The 18053-nt window shown below is 39.7% G+C and overlaps 1 protein-coding gene across 7 annotated transcripts in view; it reads left to right on the forward strand.

Annotated features, from left to right (window-relative positions):
- KIAA0586 (KIAA0586 ortholog) overlaps positions 1-18053 on the forward strand; it is a 69472-nt gene that overhangs the window by 30633 nt on the left and 20786 nt on the right. For 4 of the 7 annotated variants that reach the window (XM_053945095.1, XM_053945094.1, XM_053945089.1 and 1 more), the window contains 8 exons: positions 1174-1333; positions 1913-2135; positions 2732-2973; positions 3388-3464; positions 5106-5243; positions 6845-7025; positions 10376-10515; positions 14103-14190. In XM_053945095.1, coding sequence (XP_053801070.1) covers positions 1174-1333; positions 1913-2135; positions 2732-2973; positions 3388-3464; positions 5106-5243; positions 6845-7025; positions 10376-10515; positions 14103-14190 — 1249 coding nt within the window. Of the gene's footprint in view, positions 1-1173; positions 1334-1912; positions 2136-2731; positions 2974-3387; positions 3465-5105; positions 5244-6844; positions 7026-10375; positions 10516-14102; positions 14191-14900; positions 15011-18053 lie in introns of those variants that run through there. The other 3 variants (XM_053945091.1, XM_053945090.1, XM_053945092.1) reach the window with 3 other exon arrangements.

Here is an 18053-nt window from a genome sequence, read left to right on the forward strand (position 1 = left end):
TCTTCTTTTAGCTGGTTCTTCTTACTATAAAATCAATTTTATGACTCAATTTTATCCAGGTCATGAAATATTTTCTTGCTTAACATTGTCTCAAATGCTTTATTAAAATCCATATAATAATAGAATTTGCATTTAGACTGGACATTAGGAAGCATTTCTTTACCAAGAGGGTGGTTAAACATGGGATAGGCTTCCTGGAGAGGTGGTTGGTACCATTAAATGTTGGTTTTGGGGGTTTTTTTTGCCTCTGTTAAGGTATGGATTGAAAGTGCTTGAGATGATATTTTGTGTTCAGACTCAAATGTTTATTATTTCTTACTTATATCACAGTCTTACAAGTTGTGAGTTCTACAGCATTCTACTTACAAGCTACAAAATGGTTAATTATATTTTTATAAGGTTTTTGAAGACTAAACTATCTAATTAAGATATAACACCTAAATTATTTTCTCAATAACTTTAACTCAGTAACTAATCACCTGAAGTCTGCAATGTGGACTTTTCTAACTAATTACATAAAACCACCCAAACCCATGAAGAAGAAGGTGAAGAAGAACAACTAGCCACTGCCTTAAAACTTCTTATCTTTCTTTATATATATTGCTATATTCTAAAACTTTAAACTCTAAGTTTTCCACCCTGTGATATTGCACACTTTTATTCAAATTGCACACCCATAGTCCCAGTGCTATCAATCAATTTTGGAAGCCTTCTCCACGGCCCCTGGTCAAATATAGTATTTTCTTGGGGGTCTCTGCCCTTCTCAGCATTAAAATTCTCAGCATCCAGGGTTGCAACAGTTGGTATCCCAAACCTGTCAGTATTTCAGAGGCATTTGGACAATGCCTTTAACAAAAAAATCCAGCTTTTGGTCAGCCCTGAATTGGTCAGGCAGTTGGACTGGATGATGTTTGTAGTTCCCTTCCAGCTGAAATAGTCTGTTCTGTTCTATACATAATGATTTCCCAATTTAATCATTTTAATGCTTAATTCACTGGTTTTAATTAATTTTGTCCTGGTGCAGCTTCCTGGAGGAGTTAGATCCACGGAAGCAGCAGCTGTTCTGTGATCAGCTGCCTTTCCCTCTCTTCCTCAGCTCTCTCTGGGGCTCCTGGGCAGGCAGGAATTCTGCACGGAGATCCTAACTGTGCTTATGATTTTTCTTGCCCTCAGGAGGCTCCTGTGCCTACTCCAGTGCCAACACCCCAGGCCACACCACCACCAACACCACCTTCAGAAAAAGAATTGCCTCAGGTCAAAACTCCAGATTCATCTCCATCTCCTCCAGAGATGAGTGGGGATGTTCGTGGACATGAAAAAATAAAAGAAACAGGTATTGAAAATAATAATTGAAGTTTAGAAGTAGCAAATATGCTTTAATCTACTGCCTTTAATTTGCTTCTTCAAAGAAATGTTATCTCTCAAGATAAATATTCTTGAGGCTATAATTCAAGTGGAAACTCATGTTCTACAAAAATTTATGGGCTAATTTATATAGAAAGCAAACATCTTTTATTTGGTAACAGTTCTATTTTCAAAATTAATGCACATTTCTATGGTCTGTGTGATTTCCACCCCTCCCAACCCCTCCACAATTTCTCACATCAGAAAAATAGCTGTCTTTTGCTCCTTCCTGTGCTTGTAATGTTAATTTAATCAAATGTACACTCTTCAAGTAAAGCAGCTTGATTTTTTAAAATGCAGAGCAGTCTCCCTTGAGGAAGAAATTGAGGTTTTATTCTATCTTCTTCAGGTGCCAGCACAGTACTTAAAAGCAGCAATTCTTAATCTAATCTTTATAACTATCAAAAGGTATCACAAAACTGAAAGTGCTTGGTAGAACTGACTCTCTCTGTCTCAGATATACTTCCTGCTTTCCTTTCTCATCTGAAATTTGGCTTCCCATGTGCAGGAGTCGAGATTGCAGCTGCCACGGGCCCTGTGGTCACCCCCGTGGTCACTCCTGTGGTCACCCCTGTGACCACTCCTCCCCCAGCAGCCACACCCAGCCCTCCTGCCTCAGAATGGGGCTCCCAAGCTGGAAAAAGGCAAAGTCCAAAGCTTCCAAACCCGTGGGATGGTGCAGAACTTCCTCTGGAAGAAGAGAACCCCAGTCCTGAAGAACCTAAGACTGTGTGAGTTCAAGAGGCTGCACAATTTTCTCATTTCTCAAAAACTGAAATACCTATATTCTTTCTACATATATGCTCAAAAAGTCAGCAGAAAGAAATGCTAATGTGTGTATCAGGAGGCATTTGAGATAAGCCAGGATTGGGTTTTCATTTTTTTGAGTTGCCTGAAGGGCAGTTTAGAGAAAAATATGAAATCAGGGCCTTTCTCAGGGTTCATCAGCCTTTATTCATTGCTCTGCTGAACACTGTACTTAGGAAACTTGTATTGCTACACCTGCCAGTAACACATAGAGTGACAGTGAAATATTGTGTTATTAACATTTCAATTTTTGTGTTACCTCCTTGGGAATACACATGGTAATTTTATTTATAACCAGAAACTCACAGATAACATTATTTAACCATGTTAACTCTTGAACTATTCTGTAAAGTGCTGTGCTCTTGCATTGGAAAAAATAGTTCCAAATTAGTTTCTTTTCAGAATTAGTTCTTTTCAGTAAAGAACTAGAATTAGTTTCTTTTCAGTATTGAATTAAGATGTTGGTCTGCACTGTTGAGTGCATCTTGGTGTATTCACAGTGCACGTTCTGTCCTTGCAGGGAGATGTCAGTGGCCAATGATGAGGAACCAGAGGCTTTGCTTTTCCCATCTCAGCAGCTGCCAGGGAGGCCCTTTGAGCCCCTGCCCTGCCCTGCCCAGGTGCCCTCACCTGTGCCCACGCTGAGCTCTGGGGTGTCCAGCCAGGAGAGCAGCCTCACCCCCACAGGCACCGAGACCACGGACAGACCCCTCTCAGAAGGGGAGGTGCTCTTCCCCTATGGACAGCCACTGCCTGCAGCAGGTAACCAACTGTGGGAATTAGAATTTGCATTATTTCTTATTCTTACAAAGCTGCAAGCCTTAACTTGCAGTTTGTGGAAGATTGACAAGACCTCGTTGTTCTTTTTCCCGTCGCTGAACAAAATGCTGCTGTTTATTAAAGAAAAAAGATTCAATCTGCTCTTTTGTCATGAGATCAACTTGGAAAATAATTGGGGCTTGTCTTGCCTAAGTACCATGTGGTACTAAATTGCTATTGAAAGCAAAGTGTAAGAAATATGAAAAGAAATACAAAAATATGTCTTTATAATAGACATCCAGCAGTAGGAATTTCCAAATTTACTAAAGCACAGTGTTGCACTTAAAGAATGTGGCTTGGGTTTTCTGTCATGTAACTTGAATGTTTTTAATAGTTGTAACATAAAATATTTTTCAGCCTTAGCAGAAGGAGGATTGTGTCTTCCAAACCTCACTGAGAGCTTATCCAGTACTCTCCGAGATGCCAATGAAATGGTAAGGAACTCTTTCATAAAGAATCACAGATAATGTGGGTTCCACCTTGGGCATCCTGCTGAATTGGATCTGCTTTAAACATTTTCCCTCACCACCTTTCTAAATTCACACTTTTAAACTGCATACTCACAAAGAGTGTTGGAATTTCAGAACACCAAAGGGAAAAAAACCCACATTATACAAACTAATTTATGTTTTTAAAAAGTTGGATAATTCATATCCTTCTGTAGGTGAGAGATAGCTATTATGCACTTTCATTTCTTTATTGTTTCTAGTTTTAAGGCATCTTAAACAGAATAGAACATTGGTATGCACTGAGCTGTTGCAGCTTTGAGCCATCTTTTAATTGCTTGCATGATTAAATTATTGAAGTGGGTTAGCTGAGGCTGGAGTTATTTAAAGCTGCTTAAAACATCAGAATAGTTTCTTATCCAATGTCTGCTGTAGTCCATGGTTCTGGAAGCCTCCCAAGTCAAGATATTCTCCATCCCCTTTCTCTTCTGCTATTCCTCAAATGCCTGGACTTTCCCCTCTCTGACTTTGTGTAAAGCCTCTTGGTAAGATGTAGCTGTGACATCAATTATAGGGGACATTATGGAGAAGAGAAAGCTCTGGGGGGACCTTACCAATGTATAAATATGTGGTGGAAAGAAGTAAGGAAGAGCGAGCCAGTGAAAGATGAGAGGGAGTGGACACAGGATGAAATTCAGGAAATTTGATTTAAACATAAAAGATATTTTTACTGTGGAGTGGCCAAGCACTGAATGGAGGGCTGCCTTGGACAGCTGGGTTGGGCTAGACAGCCTCCAGAGGCTCCTTCCAAGCTCCACAAGGCAAGTTTAATGTTCTGGAGCAGGAGTCCTCTTCTCCTGGCCTATCCTTTCTGCACACTCTTGGGCACACCTCCCTGTACAGAGCTTCCCATGAACATCCATGATTTCATTCAGGTCATAGTTAACATCAGAGAACATCCTCAGCTGCAAGGGACCCACAAGAATTATCAAGTCCAACTCCTGGCTCTGCACAGAACCCCCAAAACAACCACCACAGTTGTGAGACTGTCCTGGACTGGCAGATCTTCAGGTGCCTCCTCTGTCAGCCACACTTCTCCCCTAAAATCTGGGCTTAAAACTCTGATAACAGATGAACCTAAATTAAAGTTCTCTTCATCAGAGGAACATTGGCCTGCTGAGATGTTCTTCCCTCTCTTTGTCAGCTGGATTGTAGCTCCTTCTAGTATTTCTCCATCCTCAGACCAGGCTGTTTGGTTGAGGAAGGTAATTCCTTGCTGGTGAGAGCAGCTCTGCAGCCAGATTGTTGCTAGCAAAGGATGTGTGAGGATTTAACTGTTTCCCTGATCTTTGGAGGCCTGAAGGGCCTTGTTCCTCTTTAAGTATTGCAGTCTTTTGTATCAAATAAAGAATGTGCATGTCTGTGGGTTAAAGAAAGCAGTGTGTCACCTGTTTGCTTATTTTTAAATGCTTGAATTTTCATGACATAATTTTTCAGTGTGGAAACTTACTGTTAAAAAAAGTTTAGTTGTGAACTAAAGTAAGAATGATTCAAATTCCTACCAAAAACCAGTTTTGGAGCATGTATTATATGGATTTTTTTTTTTGTCTGTTTGTTTCTTTGTTCTAGGATTATGATCCTCCAAGTGAAGGGCAGGTGGTGAGAAGAATGGATAAAGGCTATTATTACAGGGATCCTGTCCTGGCTCTTTTAACCAAATTAAATCAAGCACCTGTTTTTATACAAGAAGGAATAGACCACTCAGAGGTAACTTACAGTCCTTGGCTTTCCAGTACAGTAGTTTTGAAGTGATTATTTCCTACTCAAAAGTAGATAAAATATCCCAATTTTATGCTTCCTGTTGGCTGTAGAACAGCTTCATACTCTTTATCCCCTGCTGCAAGTGATCCCACTTCTGTTGGCTTCATTTTTGTGTAAAACTCTTTAAGAAACATTGAAGTTTCAGTGTTACAAACAAACTGTACATCATATGAACCTGATTTTCCAGGTACGTGACTGTGCCCATGTCCCAGGTTTATCCTGTCACTTGGAGGACCAGGGAATTTTCTGTCACTTCAGCAATACAGGTGGAATGTTCAACAGTACAAATACACTGCCTTTAACAGCCACAGGAGTGTTTTAGGGAGCTATGAAGAACAACTCAGCAAGTGTTTACATGTACTTTGCACATGCTGTTGATACTGATCTTGGAACAAAACCTCAAAAATTCCTATTCAGTTGGCAGAAAAAAAAGAGACTCGCAGAAAAATGTAATTATCTGCATCACAATTTTTTTGTCACACATCTTGAGTTATTTCTGTGTTGGAAAATAGCAGTTTGGACTGTTTGGTGTTAATTCTAACTGACATAGCTGGAGGAATGTTTGAAGGAAATGAACTTTGAATGCTGCAGCAATGGTTTGTGAACACATTTATTTACAGCAGATCTTTGCTTTTTTGTGATGCTACTGATGCATATGCGGTTTTTTCCTTCTGTCTTGGTCAGTTTAGTCTAAATAATTACCAACTTGACTCACCTCCTTGGCTGTTCCTTTGTCTTTATTTTGCTAATGAGCTCTGGTGGCTGGACTTGGTGAAAAGCTTTCTCCAGTGTTAACTCCCAAGTCTGCCTGTAATTGCAATGCCATTTTCTCATCAGCACTGCCAGTTACAAATGCAGCTCTGCTTTGCTTTTTCCCTTTCCCATAATCACAGACCACTCAGTCTGCCCGTCCAAGGCATTCATAAACTCCCCCCAGATTCTGGCAAGGTGTGTGCAGGTGTTCCTTCTCCTTCAGAGGAGAATCAGCATTCTCCTGGATGTTCCCTGTATGGCCTTAGAGTTATACTTTGCACATGTGTGTGTGTGTGTGTTTGTGTATTCCACCTATTTTCTGACATGGAAGCAAGCTGCAGCTTTAAAAGTCAGGATCCAGGGAACCATCCCTATTTTTAGTGCCCTCCAAACCTACTTGAAAATTGAAGCTTTTATCTGACATGCAGTGCAGAGAGTCAATAGCTTTTAGATGCTGCCAGTGTTTCAAGGTCAGGCAGTCAACAGTGGCCAAATCTATAATATCAAAGGCTTCATGTGCTAAAAATGTATCTTAGGCTCTGATCATGTAGAGATACCACTAACAAAATAAATGATGTTTGGCTGCAAGTGTTTCTTTTCTATCCTCCTGATAAATGGAGATCTTCATTTCAATCCCAGATGGTATCTCCATGGCTTGTTTTCTTCATCCAATGCAAATAGAATGAATTTAAGTTTATAAATGTTTTCAGCGTTAATGTAATTAGAAAACAATCCCTGGGTTTGGAAGACTTACTAGGTTTTCATATGTGCTGTGGTTTTGATGTTCTCTGCAGGATTCTGATGGCAGCATTGGGGAGCTCAGTGAAGGTCAGAGGCCAAGGCTGTGCAGAGCACAGGAGAGAATCCTGATGGGAAATTCCATTTTTATGGAGCATCCATCTGCTCAGAGCTCTGGAAACAGACCACGCCAAGGTCTCCGTTCTGCATCTCCAGGGCAGCTTGTCCAAATTGGAGGTACAATTAGATTCTTATTTCTTCTCTAGGATATTCAGGTGGATTCTGAGAATTTTCCATAACAGAATCTGAAATAATTTCTGACCATATGTTCAAAATCCAATATGTACAGGCAATTCCTACAATACCATTATTAGTGTTCCTCTTTCAAGAACTGGATTTAATTCAAGCCTTGTCTTCACTCTTCTTAGCAATTTCCTACAATTGGAATAAAAATCATGGCAAATACCCACTTGCCTATACAAAAGTTAACTTGTGAAGTGTGTATCTTATTCTTTTAAGTCAAATTCAGTTCTGAGTAACAGATGGAGGCAGTTTCCATTGGACAAGTGTTAGCACCAGCACTGCAAGCTGCTTTTCTCTGTCCCCTTGCTCAGCACTGCTCCTCTTTGCTTTTATCACTCCATCATGGTGGTACTGCAGTGGCTCATAAATGGCAATATATTTTAGCTTCATACATTCCTCTGATTATATAGAAATTGTTTTTTTCCCAGGTGGATAGCAGAGGCACAAACATCTTGTACAAAGTAGGGAGTTGCTGTTGGTAAAGCAGGGAAATTTATTTTATTTCAGTTGAAAGTAGTGCTGAAAGCAATGGTCCATCCTTTCTCTTCCTTATTTTTTATCCCAGGTTCTCTGTTGTTATCTGAAAATGTGCTTCTATAATTGTTTAATGTAGCTGCTGCAAGCATGTAGAAAGTCTTTATTTTGTTGACTGTGGTTTTAAATATGTTTAAACTAAACTGAAATAATTACTAAGCTGTTGCAACACAAACGTGGTTGCACTGATTCATCAAAAGTTGTGTAAATTAAAGTGATCAAACAGCTGGCTTTCTGTCCTTTTAATTTTCACATTTATGAATTCGACAAGAGAAGCTTATCTCACATTATTAGCCCTTGACCAGTAGGAAGTGCATTGAAATTAAATGTGTTTAACACATGGCAAAAACAATCTTGGAGAAAATAAAATATTTTCTTGGTTTTGAAGTGATTAACATTTGAATTGGTCACACAGAGAGTAACCTTTTAAACCAGCTGTGACCTAACATTTTGGACAACTACACCAGTGTCAGCCTTGAAAATATATTCTGGTACTTTATATATTATCAAACTCTTCCTTTAAAGTAGTTTGTTGAAGGTTGTTTGGAAATTGGTTGCGTGAGGTTTCCTGAGATAAGAGATTTCTCCAAGTCACTTGTTTGACTCTGTGTTGGTAGAGTTCAGTCAGCACTAAGGACACTGATGTAGCAATAAATCAGTGATCAGATCATCTGCAGATAGTGCAGGACAAGGGGGAATGGTTTGAACTAAAGAGGAGAGATGTAGATTAAATATGGTGAAGAAATTCTTCCCAAGAGGAGAGATTTAGATTAAATGTGGTGAAGACATTCTTCCCTGTGAGGGTGCTGAGGCCCTGGCACAGAGAAGCTGTGGCTGCCCCTGGCTCCCTGGCAGTGTTCCAGGTGAGGTTGGATGGGGATTGGAGCAGCCTGGCATAGTGGAAGGAGTCCCTGCCCATGGCAGAGGGGTGGAACAGGGTGAGGATTAAGGTCCCTTCCAGCTCAAGCCATTCTGGGATTTCTCTGGTTCTCTAAGTCTGTAGAGGTGCTCAGGACCATGGAGCTGGAAGATGCCTGTTAATGGCAGAACCTGTCCCTGTGTCTGTCCTTCTGACTGTCCATGGCTGTATCTGGCACAACAGGGTTGTATCTCCCTGTATCTTTAAAAATAATTTGTAAAAGTTATTTCATTCAATTTAGGATGCCCTTTGGCTGTCCTGTAAATATCTTAGCACTTTTCAAACCAGCTCGTGCATGTGATGATAATCCACCAGCAGTGTGTTTCTCTACTGATTTTTAAGCTTATCTCTAAATCTTGTACTGTTGTTTTTAGTCTTTATTGCAGCATATTTTTGAAAGGAGGCAAGTGCCCTGGACTAACTACCAGAAGGCAATGCCCTGTGCTTTTACATAATCTTTATAATCCCAGACTGAGTTCTGTTGCATTCTGATGATTTTTAATTTAGTTTCCCTCCCTCCCCACCCCTGAACACAGCACAGTAATTTGTTGCATTGCTAAGGAAACAACATTGTATAAAAGCTTGGATCTGCTTTCAAGACAAGGGTTATTTTCATATCAAGGAGGAACAGAAATCCTTGTTTCTAAGGCCTTTTGTTACTGAAGTCAACACTGAACAGAAAACAATCTGGTTTTGGAGGGAGGGTCAGGTGAAGGGTGAAAGGAATGATCTGTGATTGCTTCCACTTTCCTTCCAAGCCTTTTTTCTCTCTGCACTGGGATGTGATTGCTTGTCCTTCAGTGCAAGTCAACTGTTTCCTGATAGCCACAACAGCTACCATGCAGGGCCATCATTTTATTTGGTAATTATTTTCAGGGCAAATACTAAATAATAGGTACACCATGGGTGTCAGACTTCACATATTTCAGGGTGTGCATCCCTGCACATGAAACCTTGCAGTGGACACTCATTTCTTCTGTCAGAATGAGTCACTCACAGAAGAGTCTCTAGGAATTTTGGAGATTGTGTGTTTGTGAGTTGTTTTCAGGTTTGTGACCATTTTTTATTTGTATTATGGGAACACAGTGTCCATTTGTAGGATGGAGCAGGTGTTGCTGATGTGGGTACATAACAGCATCTTGATGATCAGTCATTTATAAATCCTTGTTTTCAATGCTAAAAGTCAGGGATATAAAAACCAACATGCAAATGAAATTTGGCACATGCAGTCTTAAAGTGAACAATAATTACAGTTAATTAAGCAATGATTATAGTTAATTAGGCTTAAAATTCATTTTTTGGCTCTGTATGATAGCAGAAGGCTAAAGTTAGTTCATGAGCTGTCAGTACATTTTTCATAAAGATATTTTACACACTTGGAGGCTGCAAAACCATGATAAATGTTGGATTAGAGAGCAAATTACCCTTTTAAAAGAGACTATATACAGGTTTCTTTTAGTTCATACAGGAGTGAAACATATAATGAAGAAGCTTTTCCAATTTCTTTCCAGTAAGTGCGATAAAGCTCATTAAGCATATAATGGTATGATGAACTGTACAGCTCTGAAGCTTTCTCAAATGCTGCCACATTAGAAATCTACAGATGATAAAGCTGATTTATTTTTTCAATTTCCACAGGCATGTATTTCTTATTTCATTTTTATTCCCACAAGAGCAATTTAAGGGGTATACAATGAGCCATGTAAGGAGGAAATCATTCTCTTTAACATTGCATGTCCCCCTGTTGGAAGTTTGAAAGGCTGCACATTCTGTCACGTGAGTTGACCAGGAGATTATGGCTCCAGCTCATGAAGGAAATTTTTTCTCTCAGCAGAAATTCTTGGAGATGCAGATACGAGTCCCAGTCCAATGCTTTTGGCTGAACTGGAGTCACAGCCAGGCTCAAATCCTGCCCTGCCAGCAGCCCAGCCAAGCTGCAGAATGACACCACTCCCAGAGGATCTGTCCCAGGTGAGCTGAAAGGATTTTTCCTGTGCCTAGTTAGAAAGAGCAAACTGAAACCTGGGAAAATAAATTTTCCTGTCTCACTGTCCTGCCTGACATCACAGGACTGGTGCATTAAAGTGACACATTCAGCTGAGAAGAGTCAAAGTGCATGTGTGCAGTAAAGGTGGCTGTGTTTCCTGTGACAAATCCTTACAAAATCCCTTTTTTAAAGCTCAGACCTTCTTTTTTTAGCTTTTCTGCACTTCCTCACAGCTTCAGTGGTCTCACAGGATCCAGTCCTATACAACACTCATTGGGGCATTCCCATGTTTTAGGGGCACATCCTGCAAATGCAGGATGACATCCTGGATATATGGCTGAGGAAGTGGCAAGAGAGATTTGGCCTCATGAGCTGTAACCCACTCAGCATTCCAGGAGCTTCATTTGTCCAAGCAGGGGCAGGGTTGGAAAGGCAGTGAGGATGATGAACCTCAGAGCACTAAAAGGTAGAGGAACATCCTATTGATCTCTGCTTCAAGCCTAGACAGTTAATTTTTTGCTACTTTATTAGTATGTGCTGTTACCTGGAGATGATGGTTTACTTGCTAACTAAATGCAAATAACAAGTGGCAAAAGCTAAAAATGAGGTGGCAGACTGCTCTCTAATATGTGAGGCTTCACAGTGTGTTTGAAAGCATTGTATACTTACCATGGCTGCTGTATTCATGGATAAATTCTGTCCTTCCCTGATGTTGTTTTTTTTTTTTTTAATTTGGTGTTTTATTTGTATTAAAAATAATCTAAATTATCTTGCATTAAACTTCCTTTGGATTTATATTTTTGAGCCTTGATGTGCCATTGGTGTCTGAGCAGTTCTTAAATTTGTCACCTGAAGTGATGTGTTGCATCTTCAGAGAAGATTTTTAATGTTACACCTCTTTTACTTTGAGCTCACCACAAAAGACTTTCTTGGAATTACTGTTCACAGGCAAAAGTGGATTCTAGCCAAAAGTAATAGGGACAGAGAGGGTAACACATGTGCCTTTCACAGAAGATATACAGATAGCTATCTGTGATCTTATCCTTTATCTGTAGGTAGTTATACATTATCTTATCTTTAGAAACTTTTTCTTGCATCTGAACCCTTCGTGTGGCTTTTATTTTATTTTTTTTTTTGTTTGCCTGCTGGCATGTAAAACTCACCCTCCATTCAAACCACACAACCAAACCCCAGAACTTTGTGTGGTTTTGTTGTGTGTGTTTTATTCCTGAGTGTGGTTATTCCTGATTTAACTCTACATCACTTTCTCACAGGATAACTTTTTATCTGTTCTATAATGTGATCATACTTATAAGTCTTACTTATAATCTCCTGGATTGCCCCATCCAGGAGAGATCTTCACTGTGGTTAAGCCATATTCTGTAAGATCCTCTACTAGATCTTCACATCCTTCTCTGAAATTAAAAAATAACCCCTGTACCAGGTGATCTGAAAGCTTGTTGTGACAGCACTTGTGACAAGGATGAACCTTTCCCCTGCTTTAATTAAGGATGGCATCTGTGTTCAGCTCTGCCATTGGATCTGCCTTGTCACCTGCCTGCAGGAGACAGATTTTCTGGTATCATTACACCAGCTAAGAGAGCAAGAGCTACTGAGGCTTTCAGGATGATTCATTCATTCTGTGCAATGTTTAAGGGAGCAATCACTTCAGACTTCTTGAAGGATTTCCTCACAAGTTAGTCACTGATCTCACATCTTGTTCTTCATCTCCAGACAGTGTTTACCTTCACTGAAATCAAACTGCATCACACACATACAAAGGCAGAAGACAAATCTATTTAGGAGCAAAGTTTGCTAAGAGACCTGAGAAAATGCTGGGCCTTGGCCCTGGGAGGTGGTGGCACAGCCTGGGTGGTTTCTGCAGCCCGAGTGAGCAGGATCCTCCTGTCAGGGAGGTTTGGCAGGGATGTGGAGCTGCCAGATTTGTTTGCTCCCTGGCACTGGTGTGTAGGTCAGGTTTTCACCAGCAGAAAGAGCACTGAGTTTTCACACAGGGCAGGAGCAAATGCCTTTTAGTCATGAAGAGTGAAGTCTGTGTGGTCACTCAGTCCAAAACAAATGGCTTAAGTCATACAGGAATTTTTCTTATCTACCCAAATTCCTTGGCTGCTCTTCCATTTCTGGCATTAGATTTTTTTTTTTTGAGATTTATATATGCTTTTAGCCACTGTTAGATAGAAAGCCAGACTAAATGCATCTTTACTTTGACCCCTCCTGTCCATTCTTGTGCAACAATACAGGAATTGACTGTTATTTGTGGCCATCTTGCCCCCATGGTCTTAGCTCTAAGAAGCAAGAGAATGACTTGGAGGAAGCTGAGCTCTTCCTATTCTAAATAAATCATTTTGATCATGGGAGGGACAGGAACATTGAAGTCATATTTGCGTGGCTACACATTCCAGAGATGGTAAATCTAAATAATTTCAAGTCCCAAATGCATTGTTAAAATCTTAGAAAATCACTTGGTTGCAAAATATTTTCATAATATTCCTTTATAAGTATGGATGTTTTTATACAATCTGCATTTTTCAAGTGGGATTGTCACTTTGGTATTCTCATTAGTTTTCATTTTTTAGTATTTCAAAAGACATGGTTTTTTAATCTTCAGGAATGCAGAATTGTAGGTTATGAATCTGTGTTATCTTTCAATTTTTGTTTGCAGCTCGGTTCAGTTTAAACTGAATTTTTCTGTATTACAAATCCAATGGAAAAAAAACCCAAACAAAACACTTCAGGATGGAGCCATGATACCTCTTATACTGCTGACATTTAATATTCAGTTAATATGTTGGTGTCCTTCAGTCAGTGTCCATGAGACCTTCATGCCCTCAGAAAATAATCTCAACTCTTTCTCATCTTGTCTGCTTTAAATTTTTCTGTGTTAAGAGAAAGCTTAAGTCTTCCAGATGGGCACACAGTGACAGGACAAGTGATTTTAAACTGCCAGAGGGCAGGGTTAGATTGGAGATAAGGAAGGAATTCTTCCCTGTGAGGGTGGAGAGGCCCTGGCACAGGGTGCTCAGAGAAGCTGTGGCTGCCCCATCCCTGGAAGTGTCCCAGACCAGCCTGGATGGGGCTTGGAGCAACCAGTTCTAAAAACATGGCCAAGGAAATAAATTTTAGATTTGATTTGGGTTTTCCAACCTGTGTGCTGAAATTTTTATATTTCTTTTCTCTTTCATCTTTCTCTTACTAGTCAGGAAGGTAATACCTAGGGAGATATCCTGGGTATTGAAGAAAGCCAGGGAAATTTTATGTTCTTTCCACTACATGCTTTGAGTATAAATTGAAAGTCTCCTGTGTCTTCAGGTCTGAAATGGCACTTTCCCATCCTTTCCTGCTGCTCCCAGGATGTTTGTCTAGAGGGAATAGTTGTAATAGGCTAATTCAGAGCTGAATTCTCTTGAAGTCAGATGTAGGGAGAACAAGTGCACATGTTTAATGAATCTTTAAAAACTTCTTTGGATGTTTCTTGAAGCTGAATGTGATTTTGCTTTGCTTTTACATCAAAAGTGAGATTTGTAATGTGATTTTAATGCATGATACCTAGGAAGAAAGCCAAGGAGCTGCACATGGTCAGACTGTGAGACCCCGAGTTATCTTTATGAGAAGGAAATCTGAGGAGATGCAACAAGAAGGTAAATCAGTGTCAATATGCAGAGTTCTCTCAGTTAAGCACATCACTTCTAAGTATTGTTGTATACTGACATAATAGTGCCGATTTTTTAAAATTTGGTTTTCATTGCTACAACATTTCCAGACATTTCTCTATACAGAGGTTATACATGTGTACAAAGTTTTGGCTGTATGGGTACACATTTATGTTATTGTTGGGGTGCACTGAAAGTATTGGAAATTCATCCTGGAGAAGAGAAGGCTCCAGGGAGACCTTAGAGTCCCTTCCAATGCTCACATGGGCTCCAAGAGATCTGGAGATCCAAGAGAGGGACCTGGGACAAGGGATGGAGTGTCAGGACAGTGGGCAGTGGCTTCACACTGACAGAGGGCAGGGTCAGATGAAATATTGGGAAGAAATTCTTCCCTGTGAGGGTGGGCAGGCCCTGGCACAGGGTGCCCAGAGAAGTTGTGGCTGCCCCTGGATCCCTGGAAGTGTTCCAGGCCATGCTGGATGGGGCTTGGAGCAACCTGGGATGTCCCAGGTGTCCCTGCCCATGGCAGGATAAGCTTTAAGTTCCCTTCCAACCCAATGCATTCTATGGCTCTATGAACTGCATCTGTATGGAAGTCATGAGAATCTTGGCAATTAAGTATTTATTTAAATTTGGATTTGCCAAGAGCATTGCAACGTGCATTTTCTGTAGTTAACTGAATCTTAATTGCTTTATAGAGTGCTGTTCAGCAAAGGAGATGTTCATAATGTTGTGATAAAGGGAGTGGCTCACATGCTTGAGAAAACACAGGAGTGCTGCAGGAGAACTGAAAGTGTCCTAGGGTGATAATGTGAAGTTAAGATCATGCAAGTATGGAAAAAAAAAAAAAGATATTTTCAATGTTAAAATGACCTGGTTTGAGATGGGCTACAAGCTGGTGTGTAACAGATAAAGATTTTCTGTTCTGAAGGACACTAAGTATTATCTCTGCTATTTTTGGAGGTTGCTTAACAGTGTTTGTAAAGGTGTTCAGGATGATGAAAGAGAGGGAGAGAATATCTTGTGTTTATTGTAGTTCAAGTCAGTGTGGGAATAACATAAACTGTGCACATGACTGCCATGGGTAATTGTTTTAGCAGATAAGAAGTTTGTGGAGGTGCTGCAATGAGATGTGTAGCAGTTTTAATCTCACATTCTAAGAACAAGAATCTAAAAACCTGCCTGTCTACAATGTATGCAATTATAATTGCTCCACCCTAGCACTGAGAAATTCTTCCTTCAAGCCCTTTTAAAAATAATTCTTTGAACTTCTTCCATTTAATTTTTTTAAAAACATTTCATGGAATTCTGAGGGAATTATTCTGCTTCAAATATTTATAAGTGGTAAGAAAAGCCCCAGGCCAATGTTATTGGTCGTGGGACTTGGAACCTAATTTCAAAACCGTGGTTTGCATATGAAGAAAGTTATGAATAATGTAAAAATTATCTATAATAATTAGTGGAAAAGCTTCCAGAGCTGAAGTGGCACAACTTAGTGCAGGTCTGTGTTTACCTGTTTTTACCTCTGCATTTATCTGTACTGTAACACAAGGAATTTGGGCACCATCCAGCTGTGTCTTTGAGCTGGAAACGTGTGACCAGGAGATGGCAGTAGTCAATTTTCTTTGAGAGTTAAAAAAAAAAAGAAAAAAAGGATGATTTATATACCAGGATAATTGAAATCTCATTCGAAGTATACATATTTAATATGCCAATAAAAATCTCAAGGATTAGAGAATGGAAACAACTGTCTGTCACTTTTAACCAGAATGTCTTCTCTCTCTAAGCTTCACCACAGAGACCTTAATCAGGCTGAAAGTTGAGGGTAAAAATTAATAAGAAGCATTTGAAAGAAAAAGGAAAGCTTGCAACATGATAAGTGTACGTGGGTTTAAGTAAATACAACATTTTAAAATTAAGCACATCTGTTACTGCAAGTTCAAAGCACCTTGTTTATAAAAGCTTCATGTCAGATGGTTGCCTTCCCTGGGATAGCAAGGGACAAGGAATGCTTGCCTGGAAATGGAGAAGCATTCTGGAGGCAGGAATATTTAGATACTCTCTCAGAGCTTAAAGGGTAAGTGGTTGGGTTGGTATTAGACTTTAGGAAATCCAAAGCCCTGAGATGAAGTGTGAATTTGCAGTATTGGGAGAAAAGGCAAATTGTTTTGGACTTCAAGCTGGATGTTGAAAAGCCATTTTTATATAATTGATAAGAACATGACAAGATTTGATTCATCTTTCGGTGGCCATAAACATTTATACACATTAGAGCTTTCTTTTGTTGTTTAAAAATTTCTGTGGTCTGCAGTGAACATGTGTTTTTACTGAAAGAAAGTTGATTGATGGCTTCTAATGAAAGTTGAAGTTCAGGACTGCTACAATATCATGCCTGAAAGGGTAAAGTCTCCTGAAAAGTTACAACTGAAAATCAAGCCTGGATGTATTATTAATTGAAATGTGTGCCTTCTCTAGACACAGTGGAGACAGTGGTTTGAAAACACAAGAGTTGTAGTACATAATATACATGCATATATATTTTTGGCTTTATAATACCCTTTAATCTTTGTACCATTCTTTCATATATCTTCATGAATTTAATAGGAGAGTAATTGTTGTGGTTGGTGAATGCTCATATTTCCAGGATTTAAGCATTTTCAGGCTTACATTAAAGGGATTCAGAATTTTTTAAATTAAAATGAAAGAACAGGTGGCAATGCTTGAGTACAGAGCAATTTTAAACTTTAATATGAGCAGCTCAGAGGTAGATGTATCTTCACTTAATTATTTTCCTACAGCATAGACTCTCAAAATGTGACCTAGAGAGCACAACTTGGTGATAGTAATTCCTTTTTATCTCCAGCTAGTGAATTATGTTCAGGCAGTGTAAATACATGGGAAAGGAATATTGGGACACTAAGCAATTGGCTTTGTTGCCACGGAGAGATTGCACAACTGCTTGTGGGAGGAGATGGTCTGTGCAATATATGAATAAGATGACAAGAGGCCCTTAAAACAATCTGTATAAAAACCCAAAAATTCCATAGTCCTTGTTCAGTATTGAAAATGGGCTGCTTCTGTGTTAACATCAACATTAGGCTGTATTGAAAGCTGTAATACTAAAAATATGGCTATAACTAAATACTTCTTTGTCTTTCTTCTTCAGCCAGGAATTGCTCTGAGTTAGGTTTTGGGTTATTTTTTCTTAAAACTATTCTGGAGTGAGGCAAATCTGTAACAGATGCTTCAAGGAAGGAAGAAGATTAGGATAAGGCTAAAGGTCTTTCTTTTTTTCTTAGAACTGGAACTGCTTTGGTCAAACTCAGTGACTATTCTACTGAAAGCTTACTTTTCCTTTAATATCCTGCTGTTTCTTTTTTTGGCCTGAATTTCACTGAAGGCTTTTGCTAAAGGCTCTCCACAGCACCCTGGATATATCAACCAGAGAAGCAAAGCAGAGCTCTTCTTCCAGAGTAGGGAGAACCACCACAACCTGAGAGGCTGAAATAGTTTGTGTAGCCTGTATTGCTCCTTGAATTTGCCTCATTTCTGAGAGAAGATCTTGGAAATTGGAGGAATGAAATCAGTTGGCTGTAATTAAGGCATTTTTCAGGCAAGTGTTTCATGTAAGTTTTTTTCAGGGCTTCTTCAGAATTCTTGTCACAGACTCACAGGATGGTGGGGGTTGTAAAGGACCTCGAAGATCATTTAGTTCCACCCCCTGCCATGGGCAGGGACACTTCCACTAGACCAGGTTGCTCCCAGCCCCATCCAGCCTGGCCTTGAACTCTTCCAGGGATGTTTCTGATCTATTTTTTCTCTGGTTTTCCTACCCAGTTACCTCTCTGTGC

Source organism: Vidua chalybeata, chromosome 6, assembly GCF_026979565.1.
Source record: "Vidua chalybeata isolate OUT-0048 chromosome 6, bVidCha1 merged haplotype, whole genome shotgun sequence".
Lineage (NCBI taxonomy): Eukaryota > Metazoa > Chordata > Aves > Passeriformes > Viduidae > Vidua > Vidua chalybeata.